The sequence below is a fragment of the Saccoglossus kowalevskii genome, chromosome 16, assembly GCF_978046115.1.
Source record: "Saccoglossus kowalevskii chromosome 16, keSacKowa6.1, whole genome shotgun sequence".
Classification (NCBI taxonomy): domain Eukaryota; kingdom Metazoa; phylum Hemichordata; class Enteropneusta; family Harrimaniidae; genus Saccoglossus; species Saccoglossus kowalevskii.
In genome coordinates this window covers 33,922,137-33,945,197 of record NC_140656.1, presented here as the reverse complement: position 1 = coordinate 33,945,197, position 23,061 = coordinate 33,922,137, and the positions used below count along the sequence as shown (strand labels likewise).

At 37.5% G+C, this 23,061-nt stretch overlaps 1 protein-coding gene across 1 annotated transcript in view; it reads right to left on the bottom strand.

The window, feature by feature from the left end:
* LOC102801873 (plexin domain-containing protein 2-like) overlaps positions 1 to 23,061 on the bottom strand; it is a 41,618-nt gene that overhangs the window by 9,257 nt on the left and 9,300 nt on the right. Inside the window, exons 3-7 of the mRNA XM_085491403.1 lie at positions 12,470 to 12,604; positions 8,420 to 8,489; positions 967 to 1,089; positions 594 to 647; positions 347 to 411 (exon numbers count right to left, since the gene is read on the bottom strand). Of these exons, the coding sequence (XP_085347529.1) occupies positions 347 to 411; positions 594 to 647; positions 967 to 1,089; positions 8,420 to 8,489; positions 12,470 to 12,604 (447 nt within the window). The remainder of the gene's footprint in view (positions 1 to 346; positions 412 to 593; positions 648 to 966; positions 1,090 to 8,419; positions 8,490 to 12,469; positions 12,605 to 23,061) is intronic.

Below are 23,061 nucleotides of genomic sequence, written 5' to 3'. Positions count from 1 at the left end.
TGCACAAAGTGTAACTAGCAGCCATTCGGCCAATATAGCTTCACTGTTTGAGATGCATAATGTGAAAAGATTAATCTTAAACAATCAGGTTTATCTTTATGAAGTCAAAAATAAGAATTTTCTACTAAAATAAATTTATTTGTTAAAAAATGACAATTTGATGATATAGTCACAAAATGAACGAATCTGATAAAGGTCAAAACACTATCTAGCTGGTTATTTTCCAAAAGCAGTCAAAATAGCATTTTTCCAAAAAAATTCATTAAAAATGGAGATGAACTGAACAAGAAAAAATGTGATAGAAGTCCAGCTAAGGTTATCTACATATAGAGAAAAGTAAACTTGCCTGCTTGTAAACAAAGACAATTCTGCTATCATTGAAGATTGTTACCTGGAAGGTGAAGTTACCATCTATTGAGGAAAGAAAAACAACCACAATGACATCTGTAACTAATGCATGTCATGGTGTGATTTTTAGCATCAATAAACAAAAATATATAGCTTATGTGAAGCCTACATTTCCATGTATTCCTTTTACTTGTAAACAAATATCATTGATATAATCTTCTAAATTTTAACCACATTTTACATACCTGAAGGTTTGTCTCGTAAGTGAACATTTGTCCATTCCACGGTAAATCTGGTTTCTGAAAATAAAATAAATGACATCAATAGGTAGAAGAGATCCCACTTATCAAGAGAGAACCTGACACAAAATCAAATAGAAATATTAAAAGAATTCAAGTCTTCTGTCTTTATACAATCATATTTGGTTTGACAATCAAACAGATTAGAAAAAAGATTATGAATACATGTATATATGCTGTAGAAACACATGGATTAGACAATTTACATTCACTGTCTCAAGCACATGTTGTTTGTGATCAGTCAAGACAGTACTTGATCTGTGGGACATAGCTGTAGATCATGTCTGTATGTCCTTACTCACATATATTAAGAACTGACCTTGATTGCAATACCTGATAGAAGAACGTGTTGTAATATTTAGATCAAAGTCTGCCATCAATGGTGCAACATATTGTGTTGCCGCTAAATGTTGGTGAAAGTGTGAACCTACATACAGAAAACCTGACAAAAAACAAAACAAAAAAATTATACAAATTTTAAATCTGTTGGATGTTCTATCTCTATCAAAAGCAATAAGCAAATACGGCTTTCTGAACATATTTTTATTTGAAGGGGAGACTTTTTAACGAGCAATTAATTACATTGAGTAGCTATTAAAATGCAACTAAACCCACCTCCAATAGACATTATTGGATGATGTTTTATTGCATCTTTAAAAATAATATTTTTATCAGTGTACAGCAATAAAGTGTTAAGATATAAAATACAGTGATTGATCTAGGAATTCATGAAGTGGGGTCATTGGGGCCCCTCTTGTGTCAGAACAAGGGCCATGACAAATTACTGGGGGCCCAGAAGTTTGTGTACTGCAGCATGACATAGCCATTTTCCAGCATTTATAAAAGCCTGAATGCATAAAAAATGATATTTGTATTGAACAAAATTATAATGAACCCTCACTTGTTGTCCAATAAACAATTTGTATAGTACTGAACAGTGTCCTTTACTAATACTTTCTTCATGACCACTTACATCTACCTACTGGGACAATTGATAGAACATCAGTGTCCTTTACTAATACTTTCTTCATGACCACTTACATCTACCTACTGGGACAATTGATAGAACATTGGTGTCCTTTACTAATACCTTCTTCATGACCACTTACATCTACCTACTGGGACAATTGATAGAACATCAGTGTCCTTTACTAATACTTTCTTCATGACCACTTACATCTACCTACTGGGACAATTGATAGAACATCAGTGTCCTTTACTAATACCTTCTTCATGACCACTTACATCTACCTACTGGGACAATTGATAGAACATCAGTGTCCTTTACTAATACTTTCTTCATGACCACTTACATCTACCTACTGGGACAATTGATAGAACATCAGTGTCCTTTACTAATACTTTCTTCATGACCACTTACATCTACCTACTGGGACAATTGATAGAACATCAGTGTCCTTTACTAATACTTTCTTCATGACTACTTACATCTACCTACTGGGACAATTGATAGAACATGAGTGTCCTTTACTAATACTTTCTTCATGACCACTTACATCTACCTACTGGGACAATTGATAGAACATCAGTGTCCTTTACTAATACTTTCTTCATGACCACTTACATCTACCTACTGGGACAATTGATAGAACATCAGTGTCCTTTACTAATACTTTCTTCATGACCACTTACATCTACCTACTGGGACAATTGATAGAACATCAGTGTCCTTTACTAATACTTTCTTCATGACCACTTACATCTACCTACTGGGACAATTGATAGAACATCAGTGTCCTTTACTAATACTTTCTTCATGACTACTTACATCTACCTACTGGGACAATTGATAGAACAACAGTGTCCTTTACTAATACTTTCTTCATGACCACTTACATCTACCTACTGGGACAATTGATAGAACATTGGTGTCCTTTACTAATACCTTCTTCATGACCACTTACATCTACCTACTGGGACAATTGATAGAACATCAGTGTCCTTTACTAATACTTTCTTCATGACTACTTACATCTACCTACTGGGACAATTGATAGAACATCAGTGTCCTTTACTAATACTTTCTTCATGACCACTTCCATCTACCTACTGGGACAATTGATAGAACATCAGTGTCTTTTACTAATACTTTCTTCATGACCACTTACATCTACCTACTGGGACAATTGATAGAACATCAGTGTCCTTTACTAATACCTTCTTCATGACCACTTACATCTACCTACTGGGATAATTGATAGAACATCAGTGTCCTTTACTAATACTTTCTTCATGACCACTTACATCTACCTACTGGGACAATTGATAGAACATCAGTGTCCTTTACTAATACTTTCTTCATGACCACTTACATCTACCTACTGGGACAATTGATAGAACATCAGTGTCCTTTACTAATACTTTCTTCATGACCACTTACATCTACCTACTGGGACAATTGATAGAACATCAGTGTCCTTTACTAATACTTTCTTCATGACCACTTACATCTACCTACTGGGACAATTGATAGAACATCAGTGTCCTTTACTAATACTTTCTTCATGACCACTTACATCTACCTACTGGGACAATTGATAGAACATGAGTGTCCTTTACTAATACTTTCTTCATGACCACTTACATCTACCTACTGGGACAATTGATAGAACATCAGTGTCCTTTACTAATACCTTCTTCATGACCACTTACATCTACCTACTGGGACAATTGATAGAACATCAGTGTCCTTTACTAATACATGTACTTTCTTCATGACCACTTACATCTACCTACTGGGACAATTGATAGAACATCAGTGTCCTTTACTAATACTTTCTTCATGACCACTTACATCTACCTACTGGGACAATTGATAGAACATCAGTGTCCTTTACTAATACTTTCTTCATGACCACTTACATCTACCTACTGGGACAATTGATAGAACATCAGTGTCCTTTACTAATACCTTCTTCATGACCACTTACATCTACCTACTGGGACAATTGATAGAACATCAGTGTCCTTTACTAATACATGTACTTTCTTCATGACCACTTACATCTACCTACTGGGACAATTGATAGAACATCAGTGTCCTTTACTAATACTTTCTTCATGACCACTTACATCTACCTACTGGGACAATTGATAGAACATCAGTGTCCTTTACTAATACTTTCTTCATGACCACTTACATCTACCTACTGGGACAATTGATAGAACATCAGTGTCCTTTACTAATACCTTCTTCATGACCACTTACATCTACCTACTGGGACAATTGATAGAACATCAGTGTCCTTTACTAATACATGTACTTTCTTCATGACCACTTACATCTACCTACTGGGACAATTGATAGAACATCAGTGTCCTTTACTAATACCTTCTTCATGACCACTTACATCTACCTACTGGGACAATTGATAGAACATCAGTGTCCTTTACTAATACATGTACTTTCTTCATGACCACTTACATCTACCTACTGGGACAATTGATAGAACATCAGTGTCCTTTACTAATACTTTCTTCATGACCACTTACATCTACCTACTGGGACAATTGATAGAACATCAGTGTCCTTTACTAATACTTTCTTCATGACCACTTACATCTACCTACTGGGACAATTGATAGAACATCAGTGTCCTTTACTAATACTTTCTTCATGACCACTTACATCTACCTACTGGGACAATTGATAGAACATCAGTGTCCTTTACTAATACCTTCTTCATGACCACTTACATCTACCTACTGGGACAATTGATAGAACATCAGTGTCCTTTACTAATACATGTACTTTCTTCATGACCACTTACATCTACCTACTGGGACAATTGATAGAACATCAGTGTCCTTTACTAATACTTTCTTCATGACCACTTACATCTACCTACTGGGACAATTGATAGAACATCAGTGTCCTTTACTAATACTTTCTTCATGACCACTTACATCTACCTACTGGGACAATTGATAGAACATCAGTGTCCTTTACTAATACTTTCTTCATGACCACTTACATCTACCTACTGGGACAATTGATAGAACATCAGTGTCCTTTACTAATACCTTCTTCATGACCACTTACATCTACCTACTGGGACAATTGATAGAACATCAGTGTCCTTTACTAATACTTTCTTCATGACCACTTACATCTACCTACTGGGACAATTGATAGAACATCAGTGTCCTTTACTAATACTTTCTTCATGACCACTTACATCTACCTACTGGGACAATTTATAGAACATCAGTGTCCTTTACAAGTGCAATACTTGCCAGGGTGAGAAGATTTGGGAAACTTTCTTTGTGATATGTATTTATAATTTTCCAAAGTTTACACAGTTTGTCTCTTGGGTATGCTTCTTGTAGAACCAGTTTTTTGGCCAAGTCCCATTCTCTTCTGGTGGCCTCTGGATCAATCAAAGGAGGTTTAAGTGTACCATCATCAAGAGTAACTTCATACCCATAATTCTGAATAAGAACCTCTATTTTATCATTATCTCATTCAGCCTTATTATCTACAAAAGACAGTGGTCGCATGCCCAATACAGCAAAAACTGTGATTATGTTGGAACTATCATCTGGAAATCGGGTTTTCAAATTGTTTATTATTTCTTCACAGAATAATTTTCTTATTTTCTCTTTGAAATGTTGTTTCTTAACCTCGGTGCAATACACAATATCATGACCCTCAAGCTTCTGTCTGTTACCAGGTCCCTCAGTTACCAGTGATTTCTGTAGCTGCTGCAAGTGTGGGCCATCTTTGTCTTTCAGGTTCTCAATATCCTGAATGGCTTGATTGACAGCTGGCTGTATTAAGGCAAGGTCAATGTCCTGCTTCTGAAACACCATGGATAACTGTGTCATTATTGGAATTACATCCATTAATAGGTACATTGTTGCAATGAAGTTGAATGTTGTGATTTCTTTTAGGATTCCTTTTGCTTTGCTGTCTTTACTATAATTTTGACCTTCAAAATACACCACCAATGCACTCCACGTTCGGTAGATGGTTGACAGTGAAGCATAGAACGAGAACCAACGCACATGAAACACTTCTTTGTACTTCAGCTGTGAGGAATCTAACACAGTCTGTATTTCTTTTATTCTAGCAGTTCGGACAGCTGAATATTTGAAGTAGTGGAATATACTGGTTAGTATTTCAGTGTACTTAGTTAAGTATTCCACCTTAACAGCAGCCTGTGCTGTACATAAAGCTAGCCTATGGGCTATACAATGTATGTTAACGAGTCTTGGATTTTCTTTTTTTAGGAGTGCAAAGACACCACCCACTTTACCTGTCATGACACTGGCCCCGTCACTGCCGAGGCCAACCATTTTATCAAAACTAACATTATTCTCATTAAACATTTTTGTTTTAACAGCACCTGATATTGTAAGGGCTGTGCCATCAGATATATCCATATTTGTAAAGTAGTGTGTTTCAGCTGAGAATGTTTTTGTATTGAGTAACCTTACATACACGACAAGTTTCTTAATTATAGCAATGTCAGTGGTTTCATCACACATTACAGATATAAATGAAGATTCTGATATTTTCTCAAACAGATCCTGTTGAAGAACAGCAGCAATACAATTCTGAATTTCTTCTGCAGTAATATGGGACTCATAAGTAGAATTGGCTCCTTGTTCCAACTCATTTAAGGTCTCACAGCCTTGTAATTTCAAAAAATATAACAAGGAGGCATACTCCATGGTAGCTATGTTTTCCTTAGCTAGCCAATACACTGTACGAAATAAAGCAATGGCTGTTTTGAATTTTTTAGATTCCTCATTTGTAAGATGTACTTCAGCGTTGGCAGAAGCTTGTTGAAAACTTTTCTTCATTTGCAGTTCTTTTACAGCATTTTGATGCTCTTTGTTTTTTGTATGTCTCACAAGTGTTGACGTCTTATAATTTCTACAACCGGTTTTACTGGTAAATGGGTTTTTCTTTTGCATTTCTCTACAGATCTGGCAAAACATGCCTTCATTGTCGAAGTACAACCAATGCCATATGGATAACCACCTTTCCTGCAAGAAAAAGAAAGTTGGAAGAGTCAAGATAAATTCTAATATTGTAACCATTGTGAAATGAAGCAATTTTTTTGACTATTGGTGTTATGTCTGTTGTGTCTGTGAACTATTGTGCCTATGTGCACATAACTTTTACATTTGCTATAATGTCCATGAAAAAACTACAGTAATGAAACTAAATAAGCCAGTTTGTTTGAACATGTTTTTACATGATACTCAGAGAAATAAAAAAAAAATCAATCACTATTGCTGGGAATTTTTAAAATACAGCGAGAGTGTTAACAAAACAAGAAACTCAAAAGTTTCTCAATTAAAATCAAATCATTTTGCATAGATCAATAAAAAATATTTTTAAAAAATTTTCAGTTTTTTTATTGTCAGTTTTTAAGACCTATGCTTTTTTATAAGGACGTAGCACCAGAAAAACCTAAACATCACCCCGAGTTCTTGAATTATATTATAGAATACATGCTATAAATTAATTTCTGATAGCCTATGTGGTTGAGAAAATACGTTTGGGTGCGTCCCACAAAACACTTTAAGGTTTCTCAGAATAGATAGGAAGTAGATCGATTGTCTATGGATCTTTATTCAGAGGTGAAACATAGACATCGCAATACATTGCTCACTAAGTTTAGACTGAAAGTGCCCAGCTAGAAATTAGAAACAAAATAACAAAACTCTGGCGCCAACACCGGCGCTTGAATCATCAACGCACTCGTAGTGAAGAATCACGTAACACGCAATAAATGTAAACAATTGAATGGACATAAAAAAATTAGCCTTATATTTTGGTTTCACGTGTAATGTAATGTTGACCTGCAAATAATACATGGTATAGTAGACTTCTTTTCTGGTCATAATTTTCAAAGTAAAAGTGTAATTTATTAAAATAACATTAGCATTGAAAACAACGAATAGCGTTACTGCGTAACATTGTTATGATTGTGTTTACGTACCTGTGGGTGCCGCCGATTAACATCAGAACAAGTATCACTGCCCTCCAAACCTTCGGAAGGCTCAGAGACTGTTTCTGAGGTATCCTTTTCTTCGGTGGCTGGAACTGATGCCCTGAGGATGAACTCGTTCATCAAGCGCTGTCTTTTGTTTGCCATGCTGTTTATTTGCACACGGTCCACTTAAAGTGGTCATGTGATAAAATTTGCGACATTATTGTCGCAAAAGATGTCGCTACGGAGTAAGTAAAGAGTCGTTCAGATCAATCAGCCACTTTACAGTAAAAACAAACTCAACTACGTAAATCTTTCATTAAATTGGCAGAACAAAAATGTTGCGCCCAAACTGGCGCACAGTGTTATGAAAAATGTGTCAACTTTGATTTTTTTGCGCAAATTGCGCAATGGCGCAGCCTAGATCAAACACTGAAAATAGTTGAAAATTAAAAACAAAATAATCTGCCTGAACCATTTTGTTGTCAGTCGTATTCATTAGATACATATATCTGTTCTTTTTTCCCATACAACATAAACACATGTATCCCAAGATAATAGAGATGTCTTCTTTAAAAGAGACAACATATATTGTTTATTTAAATTTAAATACTGAGCTAAAATTACCTAATTAAATCAGACGATACAGCAAGAGTACAAAGTATGTAAGGCATGTTATCACCGAATTGTTGTTGGAATAAAAATCAAACCTTTCAGTTGTGTTTGTGAATAGCCCCAAGTCCAGCATTGAAATCTAAGTCTGAATATTGCATGTACATCTAATATCAAAATATTTCTCATTACCTCCAGTTGCTATGGCAGCAGAACTCATAATATGACCATAATATAAGTAGTCTATATTAAGTAGCACATTCTGAAAAAACAAAACACATTTGATTTAAAATCAAAATTGAACATGTGATCTGTCCGCTGTCTGTTGAATCAAAGACACTAGAGAAGAGTGTCTTTGGTTGATTTACAGAATTGAAGTAGTGAACTATTGGCAATTATTGGCAATCAAGGTGGAAAGCCAATATAAATATACGTTTCTTCACAAAAAATGAAACAGATTTCAACTAAATCATCAAACGAAAAAATTAGAGGCCAGTGCAAATAAAGGGTCAATGCAATAGGGCAAAAATAAGTTGAAAATAATATATTATACCAATAATATTTAATAAAGTTTGAAAATTTGAATAAATAATGTGACCTGCAGTTGCCGTGACCTGCGGTCGCCGTGACCTGCAGCCACGCGGTCGCCGTGACCTGCAGCCACGCGGTCGCCGTGACCTGCAGCCACGCAGTCGCCGTGACCTGCAGCCACGCAGTCGCCGTGACCTGCAGCCACGCAGTCGCCGTGACCTGCAGCCACGCAGTCGCCGTGACCTGCAGCCACGCAGTCGCCGTGACCTGCAGCCACGCAGTCGCCGTGACCTGCAGCCACGCAGTCGCCGTGACCTGCAGCCACACAGTCGCCGTGACCTGCAGCCACACAGTCGCCGTGACCTGCAGCCACACAGTCGCCGTGACCTGCAGCCACACAGTCGCTGTGACCTGCAGCCACACAGTCCCTGTGACCTACAGCCACGCAGTCACTGGCAGGTTATTATTTATACAGTACTCATTTCGCCCAACCTCTCGCCCGCTTCCGGATTACGATCTCTTTTTTGTTTTCTCGCTTTGTTCAATTCGACCGGACGATTTCCGCTTTTTTTTTCGACCGCCCAAATCCGGAAGTATCTGCTCGCGCGTTCGCTTGCCTGACAGCGCAACCACCCGCATTTACAGTTCATTACCTATTGTTTCATGTACAAGTATATCATTTTTGTTTTTATGATGTTAAAAGAAGAATAAATACAATCAGAAATTTATAGAACGACTGTTGAAAAAATACGGTTAATCACACGGCCATATAAAATTGGTAATAATACATACGCGTAGTAATAATGTCCACCATAGAGAAGATTGAACCAAACATGTGAAATCAAATACGACACTGACACAACTAATTTGAAATAGAACCATCTATTTTTGGTGGAGAACGAAAAAATGTCTACTGTAGATTATGGTATTCATTGAGTAACCGTGTGTAGGGTGACTGTTTAATACGGGTCAAGTTGTAGTTATATAAATCCATGGCATCTATAACAATTGAAGAATATCTGCAGGAATAGTAAGACTGAAAAAAAACGACCAATCGATTGTTATAGAATGACCGTACTGTACAATTTGTCAAACAAATACAATAATTGCAAATGTAATGTCGGCCAGCGCCCATCTTACTTGTCCAAAGTTATCAAAGCCGACATCAATGGAGATTGCGTTTTGTAAATAAGCGGCTGGCAAGCAGACTAACACGTTACATAAACTTGTTGAATTACAATTATGGCTTTTATTTTTGCGCCCAATGTCTCGTTATAAAATAAAGGATTCAAATTTTGCAGGGTATTCCGTTTTGCGAACTCTGGGCGAAATAATTTCATGAGCTGTACGTAGTTCACTTGCAGCCAAAACAAAGTCAGCTTGGACATTAAGTTGTGAGATGCGACAAAACAAACACTGCCAGTGATTTTGAGAATAAAAGAAGGCGCCAACCACGCGTTGGAAATAAATAGAACGCGTTGCTAAGAGGAATCGCACCTGCATCTCAATGACGTATCCGGTCATGAGCAGAGTTTGCCGCGTTAAGGAAAAATTGAAAGACAAAAAGGAATCAGTGTCGGGGAACCATTCACAATGTTTGCATGAAAAATCCCACGCGAAAGTTTTTTTGTTTTTGTTTTTTTGAGTGTCTTTAAGAACACTACGTTACAAACACTATGGTATCTGAATCCCGATTAATGGAAGATTGCCATGATTGAGTGCCACAATTTCTGTTTTAAGATTTATTCAGTATAATAATACAAATGTTCACCCCAACAGAGGTGCACATACAGTTTTAGCGACCCGAAGGGCTCATTGTCAACCGAGGCGAAGCACTACGATAAAGACTTTCCGTTCCCAATAAATAATAAGACTTCCCGTTCCCAACATTATGAAATTCTTTCATCTTTTCTGGGGGGAAAACCCTGAAAAAAACTGATTTTAACAAGACAATTTAGAAATTTATATTAAGAATAATTCATAACAAAATGTATTCCATATGTAAATTATTTCATAATTACTGATTACACACGAATATTACAGAAAACAAATAATTTGCAATATTATTTATATGTGTGCCTTTTATTTGTCTTGAATTGTGACTGAAAGGAGCTAGATGAAATTACAAACTATGTAGTGTGTTCGACAACTCATGTATGAACAATAACTTTAATAAATATGATTTTACTTGGTAAATATATTGTATTTTTCTACATAAAAACAAAAGAATTTCACAATGTCGAAAACGGAAAGTCTTTATTACCATAGTGTTGTTGGTAATAGTTGAAAATGAAACATCCACGTGAACCTGCTTATATGAGATCGAAGGAGTCTCTGTTTTCAACAGCCGTATACATCTAACTGCGTCATCGCTAAGTTTCCTTGTGGACCACGAGCTCTGTTCCTTGTTTGCACGTTATCATGTTCACACAATCACAGACATTATTTGTAAGGGTGCCCTTTGAAATGGCACATTTTCTCGATGTTTTAGCAAGTACTCCGCGGGGTATATGGCTTGTTCTCACATTAGCATAATTTTCCTCAAGTTCACTCATCGTTTTCCCACATGCATTTCTCGTTCTTTGCTGCTAACTTTTTTTTGCACTCTAATATGTTGTTGTTTTTGTCTTTCTAAACATCGAGTTTATTTTTGATTGAAATTCAACGAGATCGTTTAAATTTTGAATTTGATGACGGTTCGAATTTATCCACTTTTACAGTGATCAATATTGCGTTTGAGTTGAGTTACTAGTAATTATAGGCATGATTTACATTTTTCTTGCGGTGTTTTTCGTCAATGTATTAAATACAAGTACTTTGGGAAATAGCATAATTATATTGCGTCAGTGAAAGAGTCTGATGAGGCTGTGTCACAACACGTTTTATTTATTTTCAACGCGCATGGTCGGCACCTCTGATTGCGTTAATTTTGTATTTTTATTTTCGAAATGTATCACTGGCGTTTGTTTTGTTTTATGTTTTCCTCTTTCATTTTTCGTCAGGCTGCTGCCAATCCAATAATTCATCGCCGCATGTACCCAGACACAAGCAAAAGTTAACCAGATAGATTTTCTGAACTACAGCATTCGTATTACTTGTGCAAATTGAGTAAGGGTCATAGTGCGAGTTGCGTTCGCAAAAAACACAGTGTCAAATTATTTTGAGCGCCGTTCGGAATAAATTTAGTCAAAATCACACAGAAACACACACACACACACAACACACAAATACTAGTACTCAATACATATCACGATTGATTGACCAGTCATATAGCTGCTTGAACTACACACACAAGGACGTAAATATGTAAACACAGGTCACAGATCAACTTGCGTAGCAAACGTTACAATGTGTCAAGTGATTTGAAGGCGTCTTTGTCCCTCTTCCCAATACAGAGTTAGCAATACGCGTTGTATTTTGAATAGTCATTAAAACATAAATTTATTACGAATAAAAACATAAGTTTATAGATACAATGTACGATCATCGTTACTCCAGCGGTCAGTTGGCAAGCAGACGATGTTTCTGAAGCCAGCCATAGCAGGAGCGAGTGAACGAAAAAAAAGCGGTCGGTTTCCGGTCGGAAAGCAGCGAGTGGTCGGAAATTAAGCGACAAGCGGTCGAAAAAAAACGCAATAAAAGCGGGAGGCTGGACGGGATGAATACTGTACAGTCTACTATGGACAGTTTCCAAGGTAACTTATTACTTACCGCAGCTCTGTGTCCTGAGGCACCTGATAACGTTGGATGTGATACAGTATCATCGCTGTCATCTAAATCCAACCACCACTGCATTGCACCATCACCACTGGTGTAATAAGTAGATGTATAATAATCATGATGGTCCTGTCAATAACAAATTCAGCTTATTTACAACACAATCTAGCTAATCACCAAAACCACTGCCCTTACTTGCATCAAAGTTGTATATTGTAGACAAAGTTTAGTTAGAAGCTTTTGACATGTTAAGTAATATGTGTACTGTAATAAATACAGCTACATGTACAGTATTGCCAATAGCCAATCATCATTGAGCAGTTGTGATGGAGTTTTCAGCATCTTAAGGAGTTAGTCAGTGGATTTAGCCCTGAAACAGGCCGAACCGGGAAGTAAATAGTACATTAACAAGTTTGGTATCAAAAGATGGGGAATTTTTTGTAGATTCCCCCCCTCCCCCCCCCCCCAAAAAACAAAAAAACAAAACAAGAACTGATAACATGGGCATTTTTTTTACACGGGTAGATGTAAGGGTTAGTGTTTTTCGTACATTTTAGATTTTTCTTACATTTATATTTTGTAATTAATATTACTTACAGCCTACACATTATTTCATATAGATATTGCTAGTGTTTTCTATACACTTTTTATTTAGATAAACTGAAGAAACTATCCGCCAGTTATAGAACAGAAATTTGCTGATGTCAGCATTTTTTTTTTTACAATTATTTTAATCCTATCAAGTAGTCAACCAATCTTTTGTTTTACCAGATACCTATCGGTATAACAAAATATCTTTCCTTTATTTCTAAGCATCAGCATCTAGAAAACTAAGCACTGTTTGAAATTTTAATGACTCTTTTGTAATTTCCAGGTTTTTTTTTAAACACCCTGTTATTCCTAAAATATAGCTGAATCCTGTTACACAAGGAAGATTGTTATGGCAAGACTTATAAACACTTTTCTATGATTACTTCTCTTTTTCCTTTCTGTATTAATTGCTCTATTTAGAGTAATCATATTTTAATATAGTCCTTGCATGTCTGTCAATCATAATAAATTGCTCAGTTTGTAAATTCAATGTGACTTTTGATTATCATCACGTGATTTCCTTATATGGCAACCAGATGAACCTTAAGTCGCACAAAATTATGTCGCAATTTCTTTTCTCATTGATTCTCACCATAATCATGGGTTTTGTTCATCATATGCAGAAGTACAGAAGTTTGAACGTAGTGCCACCTTGCATCAAAGAACTGACATTCCTTGTTTCACATCAGACATTTTATACAACATGTTGCTGTTGACCATAATGTCCAGACCATTGACGGGCTGAACACGTTTCATGGTATGGGCATAATAACGAACATAACACCAGGGATATTGTGGAACAACACCACACCTAAAGTTCATGTCACACCCGAGGATATAGTTTCTATTGCAAAAGTCAATATTAAATATTATAAGCAGTTATCAAAGGGCATGGCCAAATTAAAGTATGCCCAGTTACCCAGTTTGATAGCAGGTGATGATACATTGAATGTGGATCTTTTGTGGAAAATCTCTTGGTTGTTACATCCATATCTAGATCATCTTGGAATGGTTTCATGCAAATGGTACATATCAAGGTCCTCATCCTGGGGTCTCATCTATAATGTTCATGCCAATTGATATGAAATCAACTAATGAATCATGTATCTTCTCAACTATGTGCTTCATCAGTGAACAAGCCAAGAAGTATGATGTATCACCAGTGCTCACCTTCGACCAGCCTTTGTGGTGGAAATCACTGGAAATCCAACATAATGAGCCCACAAGTAGCAGTGTGAGGAATATTATTCTCAGACTGGGTGGTCTGCATGTGCAGATGAGTTTTCTGGGTTGCATTGGACATTTGATGAGTGGATCTGGACTTGAGAAACTATTGGAGACAATTTATGCCAAGAATGCTGTTGGACATATGTTGAGTGGCAAGGCCATTTGAATGGCTATTAGGGGTCACATTCTAGTGGCAGCAGCATTATATGCATTGCTTTTGTCAATGATGTATGACCTTCCATTACCAAGAAGATACCAGTGCTTGTGAATTAACAGATATACCCGAACACGGCGATTCCAGTAATCCAAATTAGTCACAAACAGAAGATACAACAAATGAGTTGAAAGAAGCAAGGACCATCCTAGAGAACTGCTTGCACACGAGACAGAGATAGAATCGGTTTGTTTGGAGGAAGTACTGACTCTAATACAAGAAAAAAAATCAACCAATTCAAGGAATCACTTGCTTTCCTTAGAACATCCAAGTTATGGCTACAGTACATAGAGATAATTGAAATACTCCAGCAGTTCATTAAAGCTGAAAAAAACGGTAACTGGTCTCTCCATCTAAAAGCTTTTTCAGACATGCTTCCATACTTTTCTGCATCTGGCCATAATCTTTATGCAAAGTCAGTGTACATATATCTTCAGATTATGTCAAAACTACCAGAAAGTAATGCTGATGTATTTTGATCATTCCTGAATGGATACCATGTGGTTAGGCGGACAGACTGGGCAGGTATATCGACTGATCTTGCAATTAAACAAGTTTTGATGTGGGATGTCAAAACAAGTGGTGGGCGTACATCAGCAATACAACGTACCGTTTGCCTACTATCAACACCTGTATTTGCAGAAGTCAATCGTGCAATGCAAGAGTTCACTGGTGTTTCTTACATCACAAGTGAGCAACACAAAGAGTGCAAAGACCAGGCAAATTAGAGATCATAATGACCTAATGGAGTTAGTACAGTTTCTTCATGCAAGAAAGAACTCTTCTCTATGTAGTATAGCTACTGGATTTGTTGCTGATGACACAGTAAATGTCGATAATGCTAAGTCTATTGGTGCTTAAAGAATAAAGTCTATGATTGGAAAAAGCGCGAGTGATTTTTTAATCACTAAAAAAGAAACAGGCTGTGTGAAAACATCATTAAAGCTTGATGCAGATGAAGTTGTTTCCTAGTTGATATTTCAGAGACTTGTTTCCATTGCAAGGGGAATTGTATCAACAGACGAGTTGTTCAGTCTTTTCACCTATGAGCTGTGTATTCATCCACCAGCATTGTTTACCTCTGATGGACTGAAGCAAACAGGCCTGTTTAGCCGAAGCAGTCTGGAAATGTGTTGATCCCATTACTGGTGACATGTCCATTGAGGTTAAGTATGTTATTGATGGAGGTTCACTTTTACAGAGAATTCCATGGCCACGAGGACTAACATATAAGGGCATCAGCAAACTTTACCTTGATTACATTGACCGCAAATATGGTAAAGAATCAACAGTTGTTTTTTATGTCTATCCAGATAGACCACAACTCATCTTAGGCGTTCAATAGGGAAAATGTCTACTGGCGTTTACTTTGATTCTGACATGGTTATGAATAATGAAGAAACGACTGTTTCTTGCAAATGCAGAAAATAAGCAGCGGTTCATTAATATCCTGGGAACTGAACTGGAAGTGAAGGGGAATCAAGGTTCGAAATGCTGAAGAAGATGCAGATGTCCTTATAGTGATGACAGCTGTAGACTGCTGTCAATGCACCAATGGTAGTTGTAGGTGAGGACACGGACTTGTTAGTGTTGTTGATCTACCATGTCAACTTAAATAGTCACAAACTGTATTTAAAACCAGAAGCACTGCGAAATACAAAAAACTAAGTCAAAGTGTGGGACATAAAACATACCAAAGACAAACTAAAGCCACTTGTTCAAAAAACATTATTTATACATGCTGTCTTGGGCTGTGACACCACATCCAGGATATATGGATTAGGAAAGAGTCTGTCCTTGAACACATTCCAAACCAACAAGCAGTTTCAATGTCATGCTTCAGTGTTTGATCAAGATGATGCTTCAAAAGTCGACATTGTGATTATGGAGTCAGGAGAAAAAGCTTTCAAATTGGTCCTTTTATATGATGGCAAGTCCGATGAAACATTAGATTCACTCACAATGGGAAAATTCCTTCAGAAAGTTGCTACAAGCGTTACATGTGTAGGGCCTGAGAATATTCCACCAACATCTGCAGCTGTAGGTTACCATAGTCAACGAGTATACCACCAGGTTCTGATGTGAAAAGGGCAAACTCATGTTAATCCAGAAGAATGGGGCTGGAAAGTGAAGAAGGAAAAATTGCTTGCTATCCAAACTGACAACCCTCCTGCACCTGACAAATTACTAAAAGTTATCAGATGTAAATGTAAATGTAAAGCAGACTGTCGAACGACACGTTGCACATGTAGAAAACATGGACTAAAATGCTCTCTCATGTGTGATGAATGTAGAGGTGTAAGCTGTAGAAATTCACCCAATCTGGATGATGATGATCAACTGTAATATTATAAACTTAGAATTATACTGACTTGATTTGATGATTGGCCAACCAACCAAACAAACTATTTTCATACCAATCCCAAACAGAATGAAGGTATGACAAAACACAAGTCTGATCATGTTAGTTTGAAACTGTCTCATTCTACCACAAACTTGATATAATCGATACCTCACAAGTCTTGCCAATCACTCTTTTGATATTACCCATCAAACCCCCTTCATTATGTGATCATTTCCACATTCCACATACCTGTATATTACCTTTGTATCACCAATCTTTACATGATACAATCACATATACTTTGATAAACATGATTCATTTGTGTGTTTTTATGCAGATGTATAATTTGTGAGGAGTTATGGAGACCAACTGCAGCAAAGTATCATATTGATTTGGCAAATGATGGATCTAAATATGCCCCAAATATTTCAGAAATTTTGTTTTCTAATAATGAAAATGATATATGTAATGCTGTGGCGTTAGGGTGATAGAATATAATGTTTATTGCAAATGTATATGAAATTAAACACCAGTTTCAAAATTTGATTTTATAAACAAAGTGTCCTTTGTGTAAATTACAATATACATGTACATGTATAAAGTCTGCCATAGCATACTTCATATTGACAAACACATGTCTCCTTTACACTCCTATATTCAAATGTTTCACCAAAATGGAGAAAATTATCAGATAAAGGTTGCCTGGAAGGAACTTCTACCAATTCTACTATCTTCCTTAATTTGGGGCCACTTGTGGTATGGTCTTCGAATACGGTTTCACTGCGATAACATATCAGTTGTCCAAATATGGAAAAAAGGCTCCTCATCATGTCCACGGATCATGCAACTTGTCCGACTGCTGTTCTTCACTGCAGCATCTAATAACTTTCACGTCATGATCTCACATATCTCAGGGTTTAATAACGATATCGCTGACTCTCTCTCTCGCCAACAGATATTGCGGTTTCAACGACTGGCACCTCAGGCAGACAGGGTCCCAACCAAAACTCCGGACCTGTGCACCCTCTTAACGGCTCCGATGTGCGACGTAGTCCCGTCAACCTCACACAACAAGCCTGCCACTACATCAACCTGAGCATTGCACCAGGTACACGACGGACATATCATGCGGGACAAACTCGCTATCTTCTCTTCTGTCGCATGTATGGAATGAATCCTTATCCACTAACGCAACGCTCAACGATTCTGTTTATGACACATCTCGCAACATCGTCACTTACCTATGGCACGCTAAAAGTTTACCTCGCAGCTATCATCCGTGCACACATCGAAGCTGGCTTCACCTCATCAATACGCGAGACCTCCTGCTTCACTTCACTATGCAAGGCATTAAAAGACATCACGGCGTGCCAAATCGTGTAAAACTCCCAATCACCATTGCACTAATGCGAATGCTTAAGAACACCGTCGCAAACCATCCCACTATTTGCGACCATGACAAAGCTATGTTGTGGTCTGCCTTTACACTGGCGTTCTTCGGCTTCTTGAGAGTCAGCGAATTTGTCGCACCCACGTCAATGACCTTCGATCCACAACGCACTTTACTGACGGCAGACATCACGTGCAACACAGACCTCGTCATTGCGCTCAAGGCGTCTAAGACAGACCCATTCCGCCGGGGATGTAACATCATCATCGCACCCTCACAGTCATCGGTCTGCGCCGTGCAGGCATACCAGGCGTACAAAGCACTACATAGTTCCGTCGCTCACCTACCCGCATTCCAGTTCGCCAACAGTAATTTCCTCACGCGGCAAGCTGTTAGCAACCACATTCGAGACCTTCTCACTCGCGCATCTGTACCAGATGTTAACCGTTACACTACTCACAGTTTCCGCAGTGGTGCAGCCACGACAGCTGCCGACGCAAATCTCCCGGACTGGTTGATCAAGGCACTGGGCAGGTGGCGCAGCGACGCCTACCAGACGTACATTCGCACACCCCCCAGCATCATCCGCTCAGTTCCGGGTCACTTGTCACTTGCTCTTCCTTAACTGTAATTTCGACATTTGTCTTGAGATTTCATTTCGTTTTCGTTACATGTATTTGCAGTGTATTTAGTTTAATGTTTCATCGGTCTAACCATGCTTTGTTTTATCCTATCGCGATAGACTTTGTAACACACAAATTTGGGGGTTTCCACCACAGACCAAGCAGACTTTACACGGGTACCCACGCTGTCCATCCCCCTGGGGTTGTGAGTCTATCTGCAGGCTCCCGCCAGGGGGACGCCAGCCATGACGCCCGCCTGTACAGTCTCTGCTGGTGGAAGGTTGCAACCAGGTACCACGCGCTCGGCGTCATGATGCAATTCACAGGCGAGTCGCATCATGGAGCTGTTCGCTGCGACGCCTGCGTCTGCAATTCGCTCCCCCTTCCACTTTTGCCAAAACCTTGTGTCTTGTGTCATTTATTGAAGCATTAATTATCAGATAAAGGTTTATGCAGTGTTTAAAATTTGTCTGTATGGATTTGAAATTTTGCATAAAAACACATTTCTCATTGTCTTTTTTTCACTCAAACTGTTTTTGAACAATGGTGAACACCATATTGCTAAACATGCTGTTTTTATTAACCGTGGTCAATTATTTTGAAAGCCATATTGAATTGAAGGTAAATCAAAGTTGTCATTTTGAACCCTTTCCTTATTTTTTTTCCCACTATTGATATACAATCTGATTAAAATCTGATGTAGTGCACGGGCTCTAATTAATTTGGCTATAAACTTATTTTAATTATATTTTTTATTACTTTTGTTATTAATGCCTTTTTATTTTATTATTTTACTTTGATTTTGTGATTTTTTTTAATTCCGCCTTACATACATCTGACACGATGCCTATGTAACGAGATTTCAACGAGACCCACTATCGACGATTTTAGTCTACGAATCACAGACCTCCTTCTATAGCGCACATGATGACGTCACTGGCAGAGTCAGGTAGCAAACACACTCAAATAAAATGGCGGATTATACAGACGTTAGCGAACGAGAAAAACACGGCCTTTCGGTAAGTTTATCATTGTCAAATGCAACGAAAGTCATTTTTTTTATATGTTTATATTGTGGCTTGAATGGTTCAACTTTAGATCGTTATTTTGCATAGTTATTCTGGGAGTGACGATTTTGTTTCCACCGGTTCGACCGAACACCGGTGTCTTTTTCCAGTCGCTTGCCCTGGAGATGGGTGATGTTTTGTTGATGATCGGGCCAAAATAGTCTACGGTATTGAAGCCGAAGCTGTAAATTTTCATCAAAATGTATCAACATTTTGTACATTATACAATAACTCTTTATTAAAGTAATTGAGCTGATTTGGACTGGAATAAAATATTTTTTGTTTGGAACACAACGCAATTGATCAGGAAATATTTTTTTGCTCCAATTTTCTGCGTCGATGCCGTGGGCTGGTGACCGTTATACAATTTAAAATCAGTTTGCATTGTTTACTATTAATAGCTGTTTACAGTATTCTAATCATTACAATTTACGTATTATTATGCTTCCATTCTAGATAATTATGCTCAGTGTTTGATGTAAAATTGAAGCGATGACTGAATAAACGAACCTTGGCTGGCGAAGGTGTAACAGGAAGTGTACACATTTGCTGGAAGTGAAAAAAATATTCAATGTAATGACAAAAATTGTAAAATGCTGTGGAATTTCTTTTGTAAATAGCAATTTTCTATTAATGGTTTATTCAAGTGGGCAAAATATAATGTACAGAAAGATTGCCCGTAGAGTATCGCTACACTGAAAAGTAAGCAACCGACAGCCTGTATAAAAGGGGGGCTGTGATTGGCTGTTACTTACGCAAGATTTGAACGAGACTTACATAGGCGTCGGATCAGATGTATGTAGGGCGGAATTAAAAAAAAAAATTACAAAATCAAAATCAAAGTAAAATAATAAAATAAAAAGGCATTAAAGCAAACCTAAACGCGGCCTTAATTTATAGTTGTGTATATTCTAAACTGTATTCGAAATAATATTGCAGTGGTTTAATTTTGTTTTAATTATAACTGTAGCTTGGATAGGCATTTGAAGTGCTTGCCATGGAGGCCATTCATGGAGGGGAATAATTAACGAACGAACATATTTAACATCCGGGTACTTTTCAAAGCTATGACGTTTTAGTATCTGATCGCACTCGTATACGCCATTGTACATAGCCGTTCATGCTGCCAAGCGTTGTGTACTATTAGTATAAACTCAACTTTTATATGCACAATATGCTTTTTAAAACTTGGGTTAGAGCCTTATGCGTTTGAACCACAATATTCTGTGAGTGAAAGCCCAATTGCGTTAAAGTACCGTACTTCCCCGATCGTAAGCCCCTCCCGAGTATGAAGCCCATCCCTATGTTTTTACTTGGTATTTATCGAGTTGAGGGCATTCACGATTACAAGCCCAGAGTGTTTTTACTGGGCGTCGACGATATTCTTTAAAATATGCGTGTAAAAGGTGTGTTTCATTTCATAATAATCGTGATTGGCATGTTAGTTTGGTTCATGCTTTTAGTTTTATGAGAAAACTCGCATTAATTTCAAGTTCAGAGTGCATGGCGAACGTACACAACGTGATTCGCATCGTTTCTATTCTGTCATTTACTCAGGATGAATATCATGTTGCAATTCTGGAATAATCCTATTTCTTTGAGTAGTAGCCTTCGAAAAGCCAAAAATGTGATCGTCAAGGCGTGTGTACCTGGTTATTGGGCATGGTTTACTTTGAGACTATCATGAAAGGCCTAGGGTTTGAACGATGAGACACGTTGGCGACCGAGAAAGGTGTTTAAATTCTTCCTCCACACTCAGTTTACCAACGGTTAGTAATAACCGTCGTTTATATTTCGGAAATTGCGAATCGCCAGTTTTTAGGGAAAAAAATCATCGTTTTTTCGTTGCAATCAGTGCTACAGATCGCATTTTAACATTGCGGTAATTCACTTCCACATTGCGCTAAAAAATCATCGTCAATAATCGGAAAATTTCATCATTACGACACATAATTTTGATTGGTTAATGAAAGACATGACCTGTTATGTCAAAGGAAGTTGTTCCAGGTCAAATCGTGCTGAAAAACCTCATGGTGGAAAATTGTTTTGCGTCGAGAGTTTGCGTACGATCGAAAACATACCAAAACGAAAATAATGATAAATGCCTTCGTCCACTGTTTCCTCACAGACCCAACCCATTATTTCACCGTAAATTCAGACGGTATGTAAATCGTATTGTAATAAAATGTGTGTGTTTTTTATGAACATGTTTGTTTCTTCATTGTAAGTATCGTTCAAATCAATGACGCATTTTTTTTTTCAAAATAAGTATTATTTTCCCGAGCCCGGCGTGGTGAACGCATATTTTTTTTGGATAATTTTTCGTTGTTTGCAAGATGGTTACAGTGTTTAACCCCAAAACAAAATCATTTTTTCTGAGTTGGTCCTCGAGTACAAGCTCATCCCTTACATTTCCTTTACGTGTTCATGCCTCCGGGCTTATGATCAGGGAAGTACGGTATACTGTGACGATTCAGATCAGTCCAGTGTGAGTGATGAGAGTATATCGTCGACGATGCCCCTTGTTCGGATGAAAGTTTTATTTCAAATTACACGGAAGTCTGTGAACAATCTGCTTGGTGTTCCTGTGACAATTGTCTCATGATTTGCCAGTGCAGCCCCGTGAATACATGGACGAAAATGTTTCCACCACCACCACCCTACAAACTCAAGATTGCATACTCCAGCATCCATACTTTGAATAATTTGCACGCCGCACAGTGCAGTACTAGAAACAGCATTTATTAGACAGTTAGACAAAAAACAAAACAAAATGCCTGTCTTGATCAATCACACATCCATAATGTTTGTATGTTGATATGCTTGTAAATAACATTAACGTAAAAGTCGAAACAACCTAGACTAGAAGTCAATTCACCAGTCAGCCAGCTATGGCTCCCTAAGTTGCTTATATTTAATCAGATACTATTTCGTCATCATGCTTTGTTACCTTACCTGTTTATACCTCATGAGGGCGTTTTTTTATGGCAAGATGGCGCAAACGGAAGTCCTTCGCAGGTTTATGGTTTCTCATATTTAAATCATCATAACTCTGAAGATAATCACTTTTTTTTATTTTATTTTTCAAATTTATAATCAATATACATAACTTGATATATACAAACACCAA